This window comes from Sphaerodactylus townsendi, linkage group LG08 (assembly GCF_021028975.2).
Source record: "Sphaerodactylus townsendi isolate TG3544 linkage group LG08, MPM_Stown_v2.3, whole genome shotgun sequence".
NCBI classification, from domain to species: Eukaryota; Metazoa; Chordata; class Lepidosauria; order Squamata; family Sphaerodactylidae; genus Sphaerodactylus; species Sphaerodactylus townsendi.
Genome location: NC_059432.1, coordinates 43,626,484 through 43,647,171, shown reverse-complemented (window position 1 = coordinate 43,647,171; position 20,688 = coordinate 43,626,484). Strand labels below are relative to the sequence as shown.

Below are 20,688 nucleotides of genomic sequence, written 5' to 3'. Positions count from 1 at the left end.
GTTGCAGACCACCTAAAACACGCAAGTTGTAGCTATTATGTTCTTATCTTCACAGAAAATAAAAAATGGAGCTTTCTTTGTAGAGGTGTGGATGTGGGAAGCTGTTTGGCAAGCTTGTTTTCTCTTGAAATCAGGAAATGGAACAGTGTCACCCTTTAAGACCTTGTGAGACAGGATATGTATCAACAATAGGGTGTCCCAATATTTTTAGATGTGAGTGCCCTCTAAATGAACAAAAACAATAATTTAAAAAATCTAGCATAATCTTGGGCATTTATTTATATTTTTCCATGTGGTTTCCTATTCTCCATTGGTGCAGGCCAGTGTTGCAATGTGCCAGACAGGTACACCTGTGTTCATCACACATTCACCAACAGATGTAGAAGAGCTGTAATTCGATCTATTAGTTGTTTGATATAAACCTGCAGTAACAAACATCCTCTGTCCTAACCCCAGGTCCTACTTCACCCAGTTCCAGTCACCTCATAATTCTGGCCCTAATCCCATTCTTCCCTTTCCTTTCCACCCTTAGATCCCACGTCCACAAATCCTAACATTAGTGGAAAGCTAAATAAGAGCCATTTTAATATGCAGTGAGTTTTAAGGGGGCTATGTGATATACAACACTTACAGGGCATCCAGAATTTTGGGGCAAGTGGTTTTTTTTAGACATTTGGGATTTTAGATTTAAACCCTTATAAGGCCAAAACCAGTGGTGTGAAAACAGTATAAACTCTTTTACACCATTTTCACACCGTTTTCTCACTGCTGTTTTTGGCCCATGCAGAATCAGCCTATGTCTCAGAAAACATTCTGTGACTATTGAGTACTTGGTGGATAATTATGAACCTTTCGTTTGTGGTGTTGGACTGCAATTGGGAAGATGAAATTTGAAAGATGGATATGACACGCACTGGGTAACTATGGACTAATCACCCTCTCTCAGTTGAGCCTACCACAGAATAATTGTCAAGTTAAAATAGAGAAAGGAGAAATGATTTATGCTGTCCTCGGGAGTGATGGAGATTAAAATGCAATGGATTATTGTAGCATTGTTTAGATTTTCATGCATTTCAAACCTAGGATTATTATGGCCTCAGTGTGGAGTAAGGGGGGGGGGGTGTTTTACCTATCTGTTAGCAGACTATGTCATACCTTATTGGTAGTGTAGCTAAATTGCTTCCTTTCTTCCTTGCCTTCACAGGGAGTGTCATACTGTATCTGCCATTACAGAAATATTTATTGCAAGTAGAAGCCCTGCAAGGACATCTCATTTTCCTGTCATGCAATATTTCCTCTTTTCTTACCCTGAAAGCCCCCACAGTTTGTTTTCCTTTCTGGCTGGCAATATTGTGTAGTTGTCTAGCAATAGCCACTGAGGTCATTCATTTCTTAAAACTACAAGCCCTGCTTCTACTATTGTTGATGGGGGGGGGGGGTTTAACCCCAAAATGTATTTTTTGTCAGACTTGAATATTTGTGGCTCTAGTCTACAATTTAAGTTTCAACAGATTTGGTGATGTTGAGAATTAGATGTAGCAGCAGTGGTGATGGTTAACTGAATTTTTAGCCTGGGGAATTCAGTAGAGACCAGCAAGATTTTTGGGGTATGAACTTTCATAGAATCTGGTATAAACGTGCCAGATTCTTTTATAGCCTGAGACACTAGACAAATTACAAAGTACGAAAAACAATTCAAACACAAATATTCTAATAAACAAATAAATAACAAGCAGAACAGTGTGGCTAGGATCACAGAACTGGAAAATCATGCAAGCAGATACTGTCTAAGAAGGTAACAAAGCTGTCAGTGCAGGAAAGAAAACTTAATTTAAGATGTTGACACCTTAAGGAATAAATTCTGCTTTCCAAGAATAAGGCAACATTCCAGCTAAATAAATCAAATAACCATTCTTTTTGTGTATAACTTTAAGTCATAATTTGGATAGTAGTGGAATACCTTTGCTTTAGATGTGCATTTCAATATGAAGGGGGATATATGACATAAATTACTGGTAAGCAATCTTACTAATTTATCCATAGTTTCATGTGACAAATGAGAAGAACATAGCCAGCAGGAAGGGTTTGATAAAGTGTTGCAGAAAGCTTGAAGTGAAGGACACTTTGTTCTGTAGTTATATTGAGGTGGAACATTTTTGACCTTTTGGCACTGACAGCCCTATGCAGCAAGCAAAATCTTTTTAAAAAATTATTGGGGCAAATTGGGATGGGGAGACTGAAGAGAAAGACATTTTGTTATGCAGAGCAGGCCCTGTGGCCTCTTGTAGGACTGCACGCATATTACAGGACCATTTTGAAAACTGTTCCATACACTTCATCTGAATCATGTGAGGACAAGTTTCCTGGGTGGTTGTATGTGAAGGTAAATATTTGGATCTTGTCTGGCATGTAAATAATCACATGATTGTAGTTATCCTGCATGGTTCCTATTTTGGTACGTTTCTGAAAAGATAAGATCTAGAATGGTATGGAAGTATATCTATGTCTCAAAGGGAGCATCTGAATCAAATGTGAAAGATCAAAAGCCGGTGTAGTGGTTAAATATTGGACTGAGATCTCGGTGACCCAGATTTGAATCCCTGCTCTACCATGGAAGTTTGCTGGATGACCTTGGGCTGGTCATACTCTCAGCCTAACCTAATTCATAGGGTTGTTTTGAGGCTAAAATAGAGGAAAGAAAATTGTAGTAAGCTGTTTTGGATCCTCACTGGGGAAAAAGGCAGGATATAAATAAAGCAAATCAATAAATAAAATGCCAGAAAGGAAAAGTTATGAAAACCAGAGACTAAAAATGCCTCATCAGGATCTGTTTTTCACATGTGCTCCAAATCAGAGGATCAAGAAAGGAACCTACTTTGGAAGGGTGCTTTCGGCTCACTTCTAGCAAAGAACAGTGGCAGTTTTAGAAAAAAAGCTTGTAAGGGCTCCGTGTTCAGTGATAATGTATACTTCAAATGCAAGATCGCAGCTTGCTTTGGGCCCCTGAGCTTCTGTTTAATATTTTGCAAAGTTCTGTTCTGGAAAATCTTTAAATATGTTTCTTTTTGTACTTATCTGCCATCTTTCTGAATATTGTTGTGAAAACTGCATTGAAAATATCTGGTTGTGTTACATCTGTATACTTCTTTATCTCCCATATCTCATGGTCCATCCTTTCTCTCTCCTACATACCAAAGTGATACTTCTCCCTCCCCCCTCCCCCCACATTATTACTCACAATATTTTTGTATGGTCAGTGTCAACACTCATTTGTCTTCTGTACTCATAGATGACCCTCTTAATTTGAATTTTGAGTTTATGACCTTCACCATCATTTGCTTCAAGAAAAATAAAGCATTACTTAGGACTGGGTCATTAGAAAACAATATGTTCATTGTGTTATTGATTTTAAATGTAGACATTCATCAGCCAGATAATGCTTTTATGTTGCTTAGCTATTATGAGGTCCCCAGCACCCTCCTCCATATTACTTGCGAACATGTTAAGGCACTTACTGTGCAGTCTTAAACAGAGTTACACCCTACCAAGGCGATTGACTTCAATTCACTTTAAAGGGTGTGTATGGAAGTTCTGCTGCCTGAAATTGGGCATCTCTCGCCTCTTGTCTTAAACCTCTCATCTCCAAGGACACTGATAAGAGCTTGCCAGTCAGCGTGACCTTCCCCCTCTTGGTCTCCAGCCACTCTGCAGTACAAAGGGCTTACACCTGCCAGCATCCTTAAACAGACATTTATTTGCATCCAGTTTAAAACAACAAACAAGGAAGTCAGCTAAAATCAGTCCCTCAGTATATCGAGAAAACCTTTCTCAGAAACTCCAGCAGAGCAGAAGAGCCCTCCTTACTACTGAAGCATCAACCAGCCTTCTTCCTTCTGACCTCCTCCCCATATACTTTTCTTTGCTTGTACATCATTAACAGCTGCTCCTATACTTGTTAACTGTTGCAGGTATTGTTAACCTGGGTGGAGACTCATGAGCTACAGGCATGGCTTCAACTGGTGATGTTCTTAATAGATTAACAGTAGCTTTTCCATATAGGGTGAAACCCTGTTTTTGGATTGCACCATTCGCCTGAGCTGTGTGAATACAATATTACAAAATTTTTACCTACTCTGAACTGATATGAACTAGGCTGTGAGAGCACATTTCAGAGAACCTTATTAATTGTAACTAAAGGGGGAAATGTGTTGATTGGAGTACAGGATTTGCTGAAGACATCTTGTTAATCATGTTGATAAAATAAATGTTTTGAATAGGGCATTAGTTCATTAAAACACTGTTAAGAGGGAAGTATTTTTGATGTGGTTTTCCTCTCTGAAACAAGATCTCCGAGCTTTCTTTACAGTGCTTACAGCAGTGCTGCAATACTAAGCATTTGAGCAGCAGAAAATGAAAAAAAGAAATGTTGATATGGCACTACTGATCAAACAGAAAAATTGACCTATAAATTAGGCTGACCAGACATCCCGCTTTTGGCGGGACAGTCCCACCTTAAAACAATTTGTCCTGCGTCCTGTGGGCTTTTTCAAGTTTTTGGAAGGCTGCCGCACTGCCTTCTGGGGCGCAAGGCAGTGCGGCAGCCTCCCGCGTGTGCGGCCGCAGGAGCGCACTGCCTTCTGGGGCACTCCTGTTTCCCGCCCTGTCACAGGGTGGGAAACAGGAGTGCCCTAGAAGGTCATGTGCTCCTGCGGCTGCGCGCGGCTGCCCGCCTACCCGCCTGTCCTGGTTCACAAAGGTCACCTTACTATAAATAGAGTTGCCATGGTTGAGCCACAACCTCCAGGAGATTTTTGGGCTGGGCCAGGGGATAGTCTAATTGGACCTGGAATTGATGTGTCTTCCAAACAATGCTCTAGGCCAGGGGTCTGCAACCTGCAGCTCTTCAGATGTTCATGGACTACAAATCCCATCAGCCCCTGCTGATGGGAATTGTAGTCCATGAACATCTGGAGAGCTGCAGGTTGCAGACCCCTGCTCTAGGCCCTTTCTATACTTCTGTGATAAAGCCTGTAGAGAGGGTGGGGGAGGGGGCTCTTAGAGCATATCCTGAAGGTTTCCTTCCTTCCTTCCTTATCAGGCAACCCCCCCTTTTTTTTCTCTCCCACTTAAAAAATGAGTGGTGGTAGCAATGCAAGGACGGCAGCAGGGGATTACGTTATGGAAGCAGGTACTTGGTAAGCTTAAGTACCAGTGGTTCATGAGAGGCACAGATATCTATGACTTGGATTATGCTTTTGGAGCAGTGAGAGGGGAGAAAAGCTGTTTAATTTAATCTTCCAGTCTGTTTCTTTAAAATGGTCATCTTGATCATATTATCTTCTTTCTTAAGATTTGGTGGTGCCAGAAAACTATTAAGGGAATGTTGAAAGTTTCATAAGATTAATTTTGTGTTCTTTTGCTTTTGTATGTATTTGCAGCCCGTTCTGAATTTTATTTAGCAGTTTATTATATATTGTTATATTACAAGATTTAAAATATTTATCTGTAATTCATAGGTCCTCCAGAAGTTACTGATGCATCACAGCACCTATTGACTTCAATGCTGATCCTGATTCTGGTGTTCATAATTTTAATTCTTTTAGCCGGCTATTTCTTTAGGTAAGCATTAATCAAGCTCTCTGCCTAGAACTAGTTGAGTCTTGTTTTCATGTGATCTAATAAGGAAGTGAAAGCATGTATTACACTTCAGTTAGAGCAGCCAGAGGATGTTGCACAGTTTTTCTCTTCACTCAGCGAGTATTTTACGATCAGAACATGTTGAAAAGGAGTTTTTCCAGAATTACATGGTTTGTAAAACGTAATCTGCAGCAATAACATATATAAACTGCAACTGATTTATTCATATGAAATTTACTTTCCTCCCTAAATATATCCCATGTTTGTTTAAGGTTCAGGAAACACAGAAAAGCTGTTGTGAATGCTAGTGATAAAAAAATGCCAAATGGAATCTTAGAAGAACAAGGTAATTATGAACTGCATTTGCTTCATTATAACATTTTCAGATTCTGCTTTTTTACTGTATTTGATAAATGTGTGTTTCTGTCTTAAACTTCTCAATATTTTAGAATAATTTGTTGCTTAGATCTTTATAAGTGGCTACTGGTTTATGATTTTCCAGGGGGAACTGAATATTTGATTTTTGCTGTAAGCAAAGTTTAAAGGTAAGGCTCTGGTTATTTCCCATTTGTTTTTTAGTTAGTATACAGCTAAGATTTTTTAGGCATAGACAAAAACTTTATGTGTGTGACATAACCTGTGTGTGACCTGAACTATGTCTCCTGAAAGTAATTTTATTAGGAAGATAGAATCAGTTACTGTAGTCTATTAAATTGTGGTTAATCTGAATTTTTGTGTATAATGTGTGAAATAGTCTTGTTAAGCAAAGTGTGGTGATATAATACAGCACATATTTTATCTTAAGCACTTCTTATCATACAATAAAATAGTAGTAGTAACATAATAGTAATATTTAGCATTAATGTATTACTTTTTAAATATTCAAGGTGCTTCCCATGCATCATGTCAGTAATCCTTACAAATACCTCTGTAAGGTAGGTGAGGCATGTTGTCCCATTGTATGGTGCAGGGGCTGAGACTAAAAGAAGGTAACATGCCTTGTTATCCAGTGAGCTCATGTCCAAGGTCAACTCACTTTCTGCACTCTTAACCACTAGCACCAACTTTTATGTATGTTTCTATGCATACTTATACAGGTTTGAATCCTGTATCTTGTTTCTACTTGGGTACCTCTTCATCCATTGTGGCAGCAATCCTCTCAGTAGACACTTTTCAGCTCCTTGAAATAATATGGCTCCTGTGTGAGCAGAAGTTCTTAGAACCAGAGGATTTCAGAAACAGACAAAGGTCCATTCTGCACAGCACAAATGAGATGTTTTGAGGATGCAAAAAAAGGTGTATTGGGGAGAAACTCTGCACAGCTTTTTTCCCAAGATGTCCAACATCTTATTTCAGGCCAAGCCACCTTATTTTGAAGATGCTAAAAGGTGGACTCTTTTTCCTCAAGTCGTTTGCAAGATATCTCCTGCCTGGCTGTGCGGAGTTCAGGAACTCTGGAGGCATCTTATGTTTCTGGCCGACAGTCAAGCTCTCTGGTCAGTTTCCTCCTCAGCTTGCACCTGACATTTTGTGTGTTGTTGAAGATATTCTCCCTGCCTTCATTTGCTGAAGGTTGTCCCATAACGTTTACTTCAGGTTCCGATCCTGGACACTTTTTCAGCCCAAAAAGTTCCCGGTTGTACTCAGCTTGTCCTGCCAATTCCAGCAATATATAGCTTTCCTTTAAAAAAAACAAACCAGTGAGGTGTCTGCAAAGCAGCGCAGACACGCTATGTGAATCTTAGCCACTGTGAAGACTGTCTATCCCCCATTGAAAAGCATTGGGAATGTGGAAGGCAGGTCTTCCCAGTACTTCTCAATGGGTGGTAGACCACTCTTCTGACTGGCTAAGATTCTCATAGCATGTCTGCATTGCTTCACAGACACCTCATCAAACATCTTAAAAATTAGAAAAACTATATATTGTCGGAATCATCTTATTTATGCTGTCAGGACAAAATAAAAGTCACCTCTTTTTAAATCATCCCCCAGATATCTTATTTGTGCTGTGCAGAATGGTCCAAAGACAGGCAAGCAGAATGAAGGTACAGGATCCAACTCATCCTGAATACAATAGCGTGTATTAACCAATAACAAGTCACACATACAGTAAAACCGTATAACAGAAGCAGTAATGAAACAAAATTAGGAAACAAGTTGTGAGAAATGAATGCATACATAATCCTTCTGAAAGCTTGGTAATATTTTCATTTTTAAATGAATAGGAGTAGACATGGATATAGTCACACCCCAAACTGCAGCAAATTTTCTATTTTAACACTACATTTGTGAAACCTCTCTGAAGTGCTTAATAGCCAGTCTTGTGCAGGCTTTGCCAGAAATTAGATTTCATTTCAGTGGAATCAGTTAAAAAATGAAGACAGTGTTCATCAATCAAATGCAGCAGAAGAAATGAGGTTGTGCATTTTGGGAAAGGGTTTTCCCTAAAGAAGTTGTGTAAATGAGCTGTCAACTGTGATTTTAAAGTTACTAGCTGAGGTTTTTTTTAAAAAAAATGATCATAAGTAGCTTTGAAAAGAAATTGTTTATTTTTTTGTATTCGAAATGCAGTGTCTCCATGGAACTTAAAGCTGCTTGTTTATTTACTTATTTAATTCAGTGTCATTGTGCCTTTCTTCCCAATGTAACCCAAACTGACTTGCATCATTCTCCTTTCCTCCATTTTATAATCACAACATCTCTCTGTGAGCTAGGTTAGGCTGTATAGGATTCCCAGGAGGAATCCAAGCCAGCTGCTGAACTGTAGCAAAATTGGGGTACTGTGTGGTTTCCGGGCTGCATGACCATGTTCTAGCAGCATTCTCTCCTGATGTTTCGCCTTCATCTGTGGTTGGTATCTTCAGAGGATGATCTGAAGATCCTCTGAAGATCTGTGGCTGGCATCTGTGAAGATCTGAAGATCTGTGGCTGGCATCTTCAGAGGATAATCTGGAGATCCTCTGAAGATGCCATCCACAGATGCATGTGAAACATCAGGAGAGAATGCTGCTAGAACACAGCCATACAGCCTGGAGACCACACAGCACCCCAGTGATTCCGGCTGTGAAAGCCTTCGACAATACATTGTAGCAAAATTGCTGCGTGATGGACTTTCTAACCGGTCATATGTCTTCGACATTTGATTTGATAGACCACAATTTTAAAAATGCAGGCTGGTATCTAAATCCTGCAGCAGTTTTCTCATCCTGGTCCTTCATTACATTCTGAAGATAGTGAATATGCTTTACCTGAAAGTAATGAAAATGAACTGGTCTGTCTCTCTCTCTCTGAGCTTTCTTCTTGCAGCCTTTTAAGCACATCCACCACCACCTCCTACCTTTGGACTCACAATTGTTTACATTCAATATCTCAAACTAACTTTCAAAGCTTAATTTGATAGAAAGGCAAAGGGGACTGGTTGTTCTCAAAGCTGACTTTACTTTTGCTAGTGAAAAGGCATTATGTTCGCTTTGGCCATGTGGTACTTGCTAGAATAGATCAAAGCAGTCAGGCCCCTCCTCCCACTAAAGGGTGCGATGGAGGCTTGTCTGCCAAATACTGGCATAAGAGTGACACACTTCTCCCCACAATATGGATGCCTCTTAGAGGCTTCTGAGATTCATCTTGTGTGTCAAACAAGGGCAGGAAGACAGTTGGCCGCTGAAGCTTTCCCCTGGTCCTAAGGTGTGCCTGGTTAGATAATGGGGCTACCTAATCCTCATTGTGTCATCCTAAAGTGATTTAATCAGGACTTCAAGCAGACCATTACTTGCCCTACCTGCACCCATCCCAGCAATCAGTCAGTATTCTTGGGTCCTGATAACTCATCAAACCTCTCCTATTTTTTTGTTGGAACCCCAGAAAGCAATCAATTCTTTGTCTCTGCCTTTCATGCCAGCTTACTTTATACCATTCAGGACCCATTTGGCCATTCATTGTGTGTGTATTCTGGATCTGTGCATGCAGTTCCACTTGCGACTGGGCTCTTCCTTTTGTTCCTGGAAATGCTGGTTGTTGTCCTTTTCAGCCCTGCTTTCTTTGGATGTCTTTTCAAGACTAGAAACTATCACCCATCCCTGAAACTTTCTCCTTTTTCTCTTAGGTCTTTTATGCTCTATATGTGTATGTTTATTGCTTAAAATATATTACTTGTTTTACTATTTTATTCATTAAAAACCAGACTTTTATGATACAATTCCCTGCTCATTTGAGAGTTTTCACCTAGTACTATCCTGGTAAACACAGATATTGATCCCAGTTACCTCCTCTTCCTCTCTCTGTCTCCAGCTAATTACCCCAACTAAAGTGGAGACTGAGTACTTAGGGTAGCAACCTCTCCAAAGAGCTTCTATAATAGTTCATTTATCCCTAGAGGCAATGGGAAATTGATAAGGAATGCTGCTCTCTTTCATCTATTATAAGATCAGGCATAGTCATTTCATGATATCAGAGGGAAGAAGCAACATCAAAGATGGTCTCGTCCTGCCAATGTCACATTTTTGCTACTTGTAAATGAAACCCAGTCTTGTCTCTAAACATCTAAGCTGTGCAAATGGTTCAATAATGATCCTTGTTCAATAATACCTTGTTTTCCTCTTTGATATTCTTCGTTATTATTTACTTTACATCTGAGTCAGGTGAGGCAATGGGTGCCCTGAACCAGTATTTGGAGCTGGTAATGGACTTTATGAGGGCTAACAAAGTGACGCTCAGTCCCATTAAGAATTGAGGTAGCGTTGGTCAATAATATTGTCAGTCAAGAATTGAGGCATCAGCACCATCTATCATCTGGATAGTTGTGTTTAACTGAAAGAGCAAGTTCTCAGTTTGGGTGTGCTATGAGATTTGTTTCTGCAGATGGAGACCCAAACCTCTGTATTACATGTGGCATCATTGCTCAGCTTCAGTGCATTTTTTTTCACCCTTTCTAATCAGACCATGGCTGGACTAGTCCAATATTATTCTTGCTTGTTACTTTTTCAGATAGGGCTTGCAAATCCAGGCACCATCCTAGAGCCATCAATGTAATTTCAAGTCTTCCTGAGTACAAAACTTAATTATAGGTGGTCCTGATTACTTTTGCTTTGTCTGAATGTCTCCTCCCAATTTGACTCCGGCATGGTGGAGTCTCCACCCTGCCAGCTCTTTTGTTCACTCCGCCTATATGCAGTCATCTTTTTTATACCTTCTGGGAAGCTCCATTCCTGAATCAGTCAAGGTCAGGAAGCCCACTGATTCTCACCCTGGACTCACCCTGAATTCCTAGGACTGTACAATTACTACTTTGATATTCTTTTGTGGGGACTCTATTGCTGTTCTGTCAGCCAAAAGTATTCACTGACTCAGAGACCATCAGCTTTGCTTTTCTTTCTCTGGGACCTTGTGACATTTTATTGCCACACAACAGCTTTTCTCTCCTATACTGAATCTCTGAATTATCTATGTAGACAATGTACTCTACCCAGCTCAGCAGAACGAGGATAGATCCTTTGTCCATTCTTTTTCACTTTAAAACTCTCCTTTTCCCATTTTTAAAATCTCTGTCTCTCACATGTGTTTCCTTTTTACCATTCCAAAAGCGCCACTCAGTTAGAGGCTTGGTTCTCTTATACTTTCTCTTTCACTGCTTTCATGAAACTCTTCATATGCATGTCCTGAATACAGCACTTGGGTTGTTCTTATGCTTGAGTTCCAGGTAAAGATCCCTAAATCACATATTCTGCTTCCTCTAACTGGTGAATGTGCCAGTTTACCAAGTTAGCCTGGGTGAAATGGGAAGTGGTTTCCCCCTGACTCTGAGAATTCTCCCAAACTAGTTAAAGTTCTGGTTGAGTGTCCTGAACCCAAGTTAGAGAGTCCACATGTGAGAGTACATGTGAAAGTGAGCATATATGGTAACAGCAGTTCAAAATGAACTACTCTGGTTGCCAGCAATGGGTACAATTCAGCATTCTATTTATGGACTTTAAAATCCTCAATAATCTGAAATCCAGGTATTTAAACAATCATTTTCTTTTCCTATATGAAAATTGCCTGAAAATTATGCATATGCTTTCTTCTGAGATCTTGTGCTTTCAGGTGTAAGGTCAGTGACCTTCTGATAAGGTCCTTTGTTAAGTGTCAGGAAGAGAGCTAAGACTTTCTATCCATCCAGACATTTTGGTTCTGGCCTAACTTCCTTCCTGGCATCTTTTGTTCTGTGTGGAAGGAATGTGTGTATGTGTGTGTGTGTGTGTGGGGGGGGGGTGGTTCTGGCCTAACTTCCTTCCTGACATCTAGTGTTCTGTGTGGAAGGAATATGTATGTGTTGTAGGAGCATCTAGTTATGTGAACCCCATTTGTAGTTGCAAGTGGTACAGTCAGTGAGAACTAAGCCTTAAAATCATGGATATTATGTCACGGTTGTTAAGGAGATCTACCAGTTTCAATTTATGTCTTTTCTGAATTTATTTGTTACCTCAGTGCTTGACCTATTCATTGTGTCTCTGAGGTCCTCTCAATATCCCCTTAATGAAGAGTCAAGATGTGGATGAAAGTCAAACTAAGTAATGAAGTTGGTTCTCACCATGAAAATATAAATTAGTATATTTATGGTGCTATAAATAAGTTTATAGTCTTATTAATGGAAGAGTGAATGTCAGTGTTAATTGGATTTCTAGTGTGCTGCGCCCATTTGGCCCATGTTGGGTCACAACCCAGAATCTGCAGCTACACTTCCAGTTATTTCACTCTCATGATCTTATTTTGGAAGCTGTTACTTTGGCATATTGTTGCTTTCGCTGGGCTTATTCAATTGACCAACAATGTTTTTGAGCATCCGAAACAAAAATCTGTGTTTGAAATGCTATAAACCATTTGAAATACATTTTGACAAGACATGTAACATTTTTGATGTCCTAATTTGACAGAGCAGCAAAGAGTGATGCTTCTTGGAAGATCCCCCTCTGGCCCAAAAAAGTATTTTCCAATTCCAGTGGAGCACCTGGAAGATGAAATACGGATAAGAGCAGCTGATGATGGGAAGTTATTTCGGGAGGAATATAACGTAAGTCTGGATATTTTTGTTTTTCCAGTGAAAATGAAACAGCAAACATAGATAATGGTGATAGTACACAATACATTTTTAAGGAGTTTTCCAAACCAACATGCTTTCCTTGGAGCTACGCACAAGCTGACAGGAACTTACTTCCCCAATCGTTGCAGGGTCCAATTCAGATTGAGACTGCATCTCTAGGGGAGGAAGTGCCTTTCCCTCCTCCATCCTTTTTCCGAGCCAAGACAATCTGGAGGATAGTGCTTGACCCATTTCAGCGCTGAGCAGGCACTGAATACTACTGTGGTGGTGGTGGGGAACCGAAAAAGGTATCATGTAGCTGTGCCTGAATAAACTGTATATAGTGGCTGTCAATAAAATGGCTGTCAGTAAACTTTTTTATCAATGATGTCTGCATCATTTAGCACTTGTTTTAGCCCACAGTATGGATTTTGTTGTGCCATAAGCTAAATCCATAGATAGAAGACTTCATTTATTGGCAATATACAGTGATAAATAGCAAACATATAAATAGAAATTAAAATAATAAATATGCCAATCAAAGCATTACACTTCATTACCTTTACACCTGCTAACCCCTAGCAGGAGAATGGAAATCAAGCTGTCAACTATAGTATAAACCGAGAAAGCTCCAGTCACCCATACGGGGTATACTTTCCTGCCACCAACTGTTTTTTTCCCCCTGCAGGCTTGGAAGCCCCCTAGGTTTGCAGAAAAATCCACAAAGTCTTTTTAAAAGCATAAGAAAGTGTTTATGTATAGCCACAGAGAACACACTTACTTTGGACTGTTACCAGGGAGCCATGCTGAGTCTGCCAGCAACTCCTTCCACTAGAGGGAAGCTTCTGGCAGGAACTTCAGCATGACTGCCAGCCAAGAGGGGAAGAAGAGGAGAGAGAGAGAAAAGGGACCACAGCTCCTGGCAAAATCTTGGCATGCCTACAGGCTGAGAGGGAAGGAAAAATGGAAGGGGGGGGAGAGGGAGGCTTGTGGCAAGGGACTTGGCATGCCCATTAACCGAGAGCGAGGAAGGGAGGGGGAAGGCAGGTCTGCTGCCAGTGCAGTCTGCGAACATCTGGGAGGCTCATCCAGCTGGGTTGCATGGTGAGCAGGGAGAAGGGGAGATTGGTTTCCACCACCACAACTTTCACGAGCGCCTACTTGTAAGATGCAAATGCTCATTATGTTTCTTCACCAGTTGTTCTTCTTAGGTGGACCACCGTAATACCTTACCTGGTTAGTTATGCTGTACCTGGTTATTTCTAGGAGTTTGCTTTTGATTCCAAACAGCGTAATTTCTGGGGCCCAAGAGTTCGGTCCCAGATCCTTTCCTCGCCCCCCCCCCCCAGATCAGCTGGTTGCTCAAGTATCACTCTGGGTTGCCATGACTCACATCTCTGTGTGGTATCTCCACATTTGGTAACACATTAACAGTGGAAGGACCTCACTCTCCTCTCCTGCAGCAATTCAGAAGAGAGGGGGAAAGCAGCCAAAATTTCAGTGGCCCATTATCTGAAGATGGTAGTTTTCGCATTGTCAGTCCTGAGGAATTTTGTATCCAATGCATGCAGAACGCTGTGATGGTCTGTTCCAAGTGCCAGCACTTGCACACTTGGAGATAAATTGTTTGCCTAACTAAAATTTATGCCCTGTGCCATAATGGCTAGTTTTAGAGGTAGGGGGTGGTGGATTGTCATTAGCAAGAATTCATAGCTAATAAGCTGTATGTAGAGACAAATGATCATCAGCTTAGCACACACCAGCCTACACTGCTTCTTAGTTAATAGGTTAGCATGTGGAAATGTACATCAAGCAGCTGATCTGGCCTGTGGTTGCAATACATACTCTTATGCTGCGCTACTGTGCCTCGCCTGAAGTATATATAGAATGAGAAGTGACCTATCTGGTGTCCTCCCTTCTTGAACTTCCACCTTATGAAGACGCATACTAACAATTTTGAGGAAGAACCATGCTAAAATCTCGAAGGTTGCGCTTAGAATATAGAAGAAGAAGAAGAAGAGTTTGGATTTATATCCCCCCCTTTCTCTCCTGCAGGAGACTCAGAGGGGCTTACAATCTCCTTGCCCTTCCCCCCTCACAACAAACACCCTGTGAGGTAGGTGGGGCTGAGAGAGCTCCGAAAAGCTGTGACTAGCCCAAGGTCACCCAGCTGGCGTGTGTGGGAGTGTACAGGCTAATCTCAATTCCCCAGATAAGCCTCCACAGCTCAGGCAGCAGAGCTGGGAATCAAACCCGGTTCCTCCAGATTAGATACACAAGCTCTTAACCTCCTACGCCATATACTGCTGCTCAGGGTCTTCTCCCAAACAGATTTGCTGTCCCTTGGTAATATTCCCTTGAGTGCTTATTGCCTTTAAAGTTTTCTTATAAATAGCATCTTTACTTTGATCAGAAAGGGGAGCGTGTTCTTTGCTTCCTGCTAATTTGTGGTTGCAGAGATGGTTTTCTTGGTATGTTGCTAGCTGTGCTGCAGAAAGCAACAGGTCATGCTGTGCTCAGTTTCACTTACACAACTGTTCTGTCCACTGCTTGCTCCTGTTGACTTCTCCTGAATGTTCACAGTACAAAAAGTAGTAGAGGAGCTGCTCCATTTTAAATTTGACCTCATCTACATTTTAAAAAGCAAATGACAATTAAACTGTCTCGAATATAGGCTATGTTCTTCCAGGCTATAATATAGTATGAAGTGAGCTCTGTTATTGGCACTACTGCGTGTCAGCAATTTGTACTGTGATTATATGTTTAAAACATGCCATGAATTAAATGTTTATCTTTGCACATCCATAAAAACCCCAGAAATGTAATTAAATTTGATCTGATGACCTGGCGAAGTGTGGCTCTACCAACTAAAATTCAAAATATATTTCAGAGTACTATTTTTCCTTTTGCTTTAGTACTTATATTTCTTGCATTTTAAATTTGTATTGTTTCCCTGCACTCCAGATGATGAGTATGCTTGTCCTGTGTTCACTGTTGTTAAATATGTAGGGCAAAACGTTAAAATCTGAAATCCTGTCCAAGAGGTCTACTTACAAAGGGTTTAGGGCTGTGAATCATACCACTGTGGCCCCTTCCGCACATGCAGAATAATGCACTTTCAATCCACTTTCACAGTTGTTTGCAAGTAGATTTTGTTATTCCGCACAGCTGCAAAGCGCATTGAAAGTGGATTGAAAGTGCATTATTCTGCATGTGCTGACTATAACTAGATAAATAAATGCAGGAGATACACAGAGTTGCCTGTATGGGTGCAGGGTATCTTGGGTAGCTCACTTTTGGATCACATTGCAATGCAGATGTCCTGCAATGCATGAGAATTTATACCCCAAAGTACTGATTATATGTGTTTTTCTCCATTGTAACCTATTAAATTGTGCTCTGGCTTATAATTATTTTCATAGTCAAATAGAAGGTTACGTATGTCTTATGAACTTTTAAGAGGAGTGAGTAGAAGCAACCCCGGCTCTCACGCCTGGCTTCAAGTTAGGAATCTACACTGAAAATTCCAAGCAGCCCAATCCTGGGGGTGTGGGTGTGTGGGGAGGCTCCTGGAACCAGCCCAGAGTTCTGCAGCACCCAACTCAGACAAACCTGCTGCTTGCCAAACTGTGTGGGTCTAAAGATAGACACTGCATACCGGGTCTAAAGATAGGCACTGGTATGCAGGGCTATATAGGGCTCAGGGGTATGACTGCGCCCCTCTGCCCGGCTCCCCACACCCCTCTTACGGGACTCAGCAGGGAGATGGTGTGGGGTTTGGGGGGCAGCTCAGATTGGCGCTGCGGCGGCAGTCCAGCTCCTGCACCACGGCACTGCAGCCTCCCTGCAGGCCAGCTCCTGCCCTCCCCAGACTTGCAGGGAGGGTGGAATGCCATGGTGGGTGGCACAGGTGGGCACCACGGCCACCTGCCACCGAGCTCCACCCCCAGGGCATGGGGAGGACAGGATCAAGCCTGCAGGGAGGCCGGGAGGGGGACGGGACTCAACGGCAGGTGTTCCACATGACAGAACAGTGGGCACTGAGGGACATGGGATACCCCATGTCCCCACTGCCGGTATGGCTGTTGGCAGGCCAGGGGGTTCTCATAGGCAGAGCTGACCTTAGTCAGCTTTCCCTGGTTTTCAGCCCAGGAATTCTCCCAGCGTGGACCTCTGACTTTCGCCACCCAAAAAGATGATGTCTGTTTTGCCCAATTGAAGAATTTCAGACAGCCAGAGTTTTTCTGGTTTTCATTCCCTCCCTGTGCTTCCTGGAAGCTCTCAGGAGGCTGTGCAGCCTCTGGATTGGACTGTAAATCACAGAATTGGGACTTTGTTAAAAAAATCTTCATATAGGTGAGAAAAAGCTGAAAATGCACAATTGTACTCCCAAAGGAGTAGATTTAAAACAATTACAATAATTCTGAAATAAGACAATTACAAAAATAGCAGTAGGCCTCATCTGGAGAAGGGAGTATTGCTAGTGAAGAGCAATTATTGGGTCTATTTTTATTATACACACATTTCTTTCCAATGTTCCAATCAGTCAATAGATATCATTATTATAAAGAGTCATGAATGTGACAGGATCAACTGATGATGGAGGTTGTGGACTTCCACACCAGAGTTTTGACCACTTGACAGAAAAAGCTATCCTTTAAATGTATCTATGTTAATCCTTCATAGGACAGTTCCAGTTTCATTTCAGAGTCAGCTTTTGAGTGGGGGGGATTTCTGAAACAGGAAGAAGTCTAATAATGCAGTCCCAAATAGAGTTGCATCCTTCTAATTCAATTAGCTTTAGTTGATGTAACTCTGTTTAGGATTGCACTGAAAATTCCCTTTCGTCACTTTGTTCTGTTTTTTTTAAACAGGAAGTCCAGTTTTCCAGTTTTACTCAATTAGTTTGACAAATATGCAGAAAGCTGTGTCAAATTATATGGTTGTTAAAATGAAGCTCAAACATTTTTCCATTTTAAAAAATATTTGAAGAGAAATCAGGGTCAGACTAAAAAGATTACTGCAGTAATCTACACTGTTCCTTTAATTTAGAAAAAAAGTTGCTAGTTTGTGACGAACCAGAGGCAAAGCGAGTCTGGACAGTGAAACCACAAACATAAATAACTTAATTGTGTTGTGGCAACAAAAAGCAACATGCAGGATGACTTCCTTTATCACCCCATAAAACCGTATTTAATCCCACGCAACTTGTTTGTAGTGTGGTTGTAATAGGAAATTCCATTCAGTAGCATGGTTGAGTTATGAAAAGAGTGTAGTGGCACCTTAAAAGCTGCCAAGCATTTTGACATAACTTTTTGTCAGCCAAAGTCTACCTCATTGGATAAATGTCCTCTGCCTCATAAAATATTGTTCCACAATACATTCATTAGCCTTTAAGGTGCCACCAGGCTCCTTACTTATTTGAAATAGATTATTATTCTCTTCTTCCTTTAAATAGTCTTACAAGGCATTATTTGGGAAGAAATCTGTATTTTTAGCATGTCTTTCAAAAGAACATGTATAATTTCATAGATTTACATTGTGAACATTGTATATGTGATTTCTCTGTTGCACTAGCGTGGGTTTTTCAAATGATAGTAATCTCAGTTTTGCCCTGGAATTGCATCTTCATTCCTTTGCTCCATCATTATTTTTCATTGTTTCATTGAACATCTATAATTTCTTATTTTGGATTGCACTGGTAGGATTTTTAGGACCATGTTCACAGATCCATCAGTATTTGTCCTTCAGTTTTAATGAGATCATTATATTATCATATGAGTCTTGTTGAGGAAATTTACTGACCAGTTGAAACAAAACTTAATCTTGCTCCAGTGACAGAATTTAGAGCTTTCTTAGTCTGATGCGTTAATTAACCCATCATATTGGGTTTGGTTATACTTTTTTATAGGAAGTTGTTTTGAGTTTTACAAAGCTTACTTTCTCTATAGTCATTACCACCTGGACTCATGCAAGGAACTCTTGAAATGGCAAATAAAGAGGAAAACAGAGAAAAAAACAGATATCCCAACATACTGCCTTGTAAGTCTTAAGTCATTTATTATTTGAAGTATCTGTGATATATTTGGAAATACTACTTCTGGAATTCTTCAGTAACTGGTATTGGTGCTCAATGTATGCTATTACATTTGTTAAATCACCAAAAAACAATGCTTAGAAAAATCTCACTTAACATCAAAGTCATGTACCCTGCAGCGGTTATCTATGGTGAAAGCTACAGCACCATTGAAAACAGTGTGAGTGAAGCAAATGCTTATGTTATTTGCCTTTGGCTTGATATGTGTATTAGTTACAAGAGATACATATACTTGCCATGAATCCCCTCAAGAGCCACGCAAGGTGTTCTTGGGATTTGTCTTGTCTTGAGAAGTCAGCACAGTAAAATATTTGTTATCGGGCACTTGATAGTTGAGAACATTCAGTTAATGGCAATGTCCAGAGGACAACCTCCTCCCCCTCAGCCACCATACCCTGAGTGTCTTTGGGCATGCATGTATCCAACTCATGACGCTCCAGCTGGCCAGTTGGTGGCTCTAGCTAGCAGGGCCGGAGCGAGGGGAAACTGTGCCCGGGGCACGCATACACCCTGCGCCCCCACCACTCCCCCGCACTGGCATTGCTGGTGCATCGCGCACCCCCTGCCCCTTTGGCGCTACACCCCTGCTAGCTAGCAGTTGCTAGTATTCTGACAGCTGGCACTGATAGTTGATACTATCCTTGGGTGCCTCCTTATCGCACAGCCTACATCAAGCTGTGACTGGAGGGTTCCTGAGCAGCAGGCCAGCTTGTTTGCCTGCTGTGTAGAATGGCTTTGTGACTACGGGGAAAGTGTGTTCCCAAGGGCATGCGCTTTGGTCACTGAGGATACCTCTTGGGGCAGTGCAATAAGTTGGAGTATCTAGCACATTTGATTAACCAGGAATCCCGGCTTCTTGGGTTCCCTGCTGAATAACAAAACTTCTGCTGTACAAAATTTCAAACAAATGTCAATAGTGTACCAATATTTTTTGTAAAAATTGTCTATATTATTTCTTCTCAGATGATCATTCCAGAGTAATTTTGCCACAGATAGATGGAGCTCAATGTTCAGATTACATTAATGCATCATATATAGATGTAAGTTAATAGCTGTTTAAAATGACTAATTTTTATGTGAGAAATTTTATGTGAGATGATTTCAAATTGGATTAAATCTATATCCTATGAAGCAAAAAATCTACAAATTTATTTTTCCCTTCCAGGGTTATAAGGAAAAGAATAAATTCATAGCAGCTCAAGGTATTTTCCAGTCTCAATTACCTCTCTGAGGCTGTGAAGGCATTCAAAGGCAGGTACAGTGTACATGTGTCTAATGGAGCAGTTTCAGAACTGCTGACCCCAACTTCCCAATACCTGCACTTCAGCAAAACATCCGTAGAAACCCCATACATGAACAAGAATATGCATACAGACTCTTTCACCACTTGGGACCCTGCTTGTTCGTTGTCACATGGAAGAACAAATTACGTATCTCTTCTCTTTACATGCCTACACTGTAAACACTTTTGAATGTTTTCACAACCCTATCATTTTTGAAGTATCTTTCAAAATATGTGTGTATCTGTATGTGCAGAAGAATTTTAAAATGTATGCTTCCATTGTCTCCTATGTGGAACATAATCAGTACTTGGACACACCAAGTTGGGTTATTTTGACAATTATAACTTACTATACCTTTGCCTAGTGCAGTATAATGTTTCTAGGATTCTTAAATGGCCCATTGTAACTCCGTGGAAGTACATGTGTAAGAAGTACTGCCAATGCTGCCTTTTGTTTTATCTTAATGTGCTTCTTTCCTTTTCTGTATCTGCTTATCCTTCCCTATTCTTGTTTTAACTCTTATGAGGAAAAAGTCTCCCTGTAATATTGCCATAACTGAAGGTAGAATAAAGATATGACCCTATTTCTCCATTTTTTTGGTATGGAGGGTGTCTGGA

At 40.8% G+C, this 20,688-nt stretch overlaps 1 protein-coding gene across 2 annotated transcripts in view; it reads left to right on the top strand.

The window, feature by feature from the left end:
• Positions 1 to 5,522: 5,522 nt before the first annotated feature.
• The window catches only part of PTPRE (protein tyrosine phosphatase receptor type E), a 36,721-nt gene continuing 21,555 nt past the window's right edge, over positions 5,523 to 20,688 (top strand). Inside the window, exons 1-6 of one of the 2 annotated variants that reach the window (XM_048507027.1) lie at positions 5,523 to 5,619; positions 5,910 to 5,983; positions 12,546 to 12,682; positions 18,643 to 18,733; positions 19,752 to 19,828; positions 19,954 to 19,990. In XM_048507027.1, coding sequence (XP_048362984.1) covers positions 5,561 to 5,619; positions 5,910 to 5,983; positions 12,546 to 12,682; positions 18,643 to 18,733; positions 19,752 to 19,828; positions 19,954 to 19,990 — 475 coding nt within the window. In that variant the 5' untranslated portion in view covers positions 5,523 to 5,560. Of the gene's footprint in view, positions 5,620 to 5,727; positions 5,808 to 5,909; positions 5,984 to 12,545; positions 12,683 to 18,642; positions 18,734 to 19,751; positions 19,829 to 19,953; positions 19,991 to 20,688 lie in introns of those variants that run through there. The other variant, XM_048507028.1, reaches the window with a different exon arrangement.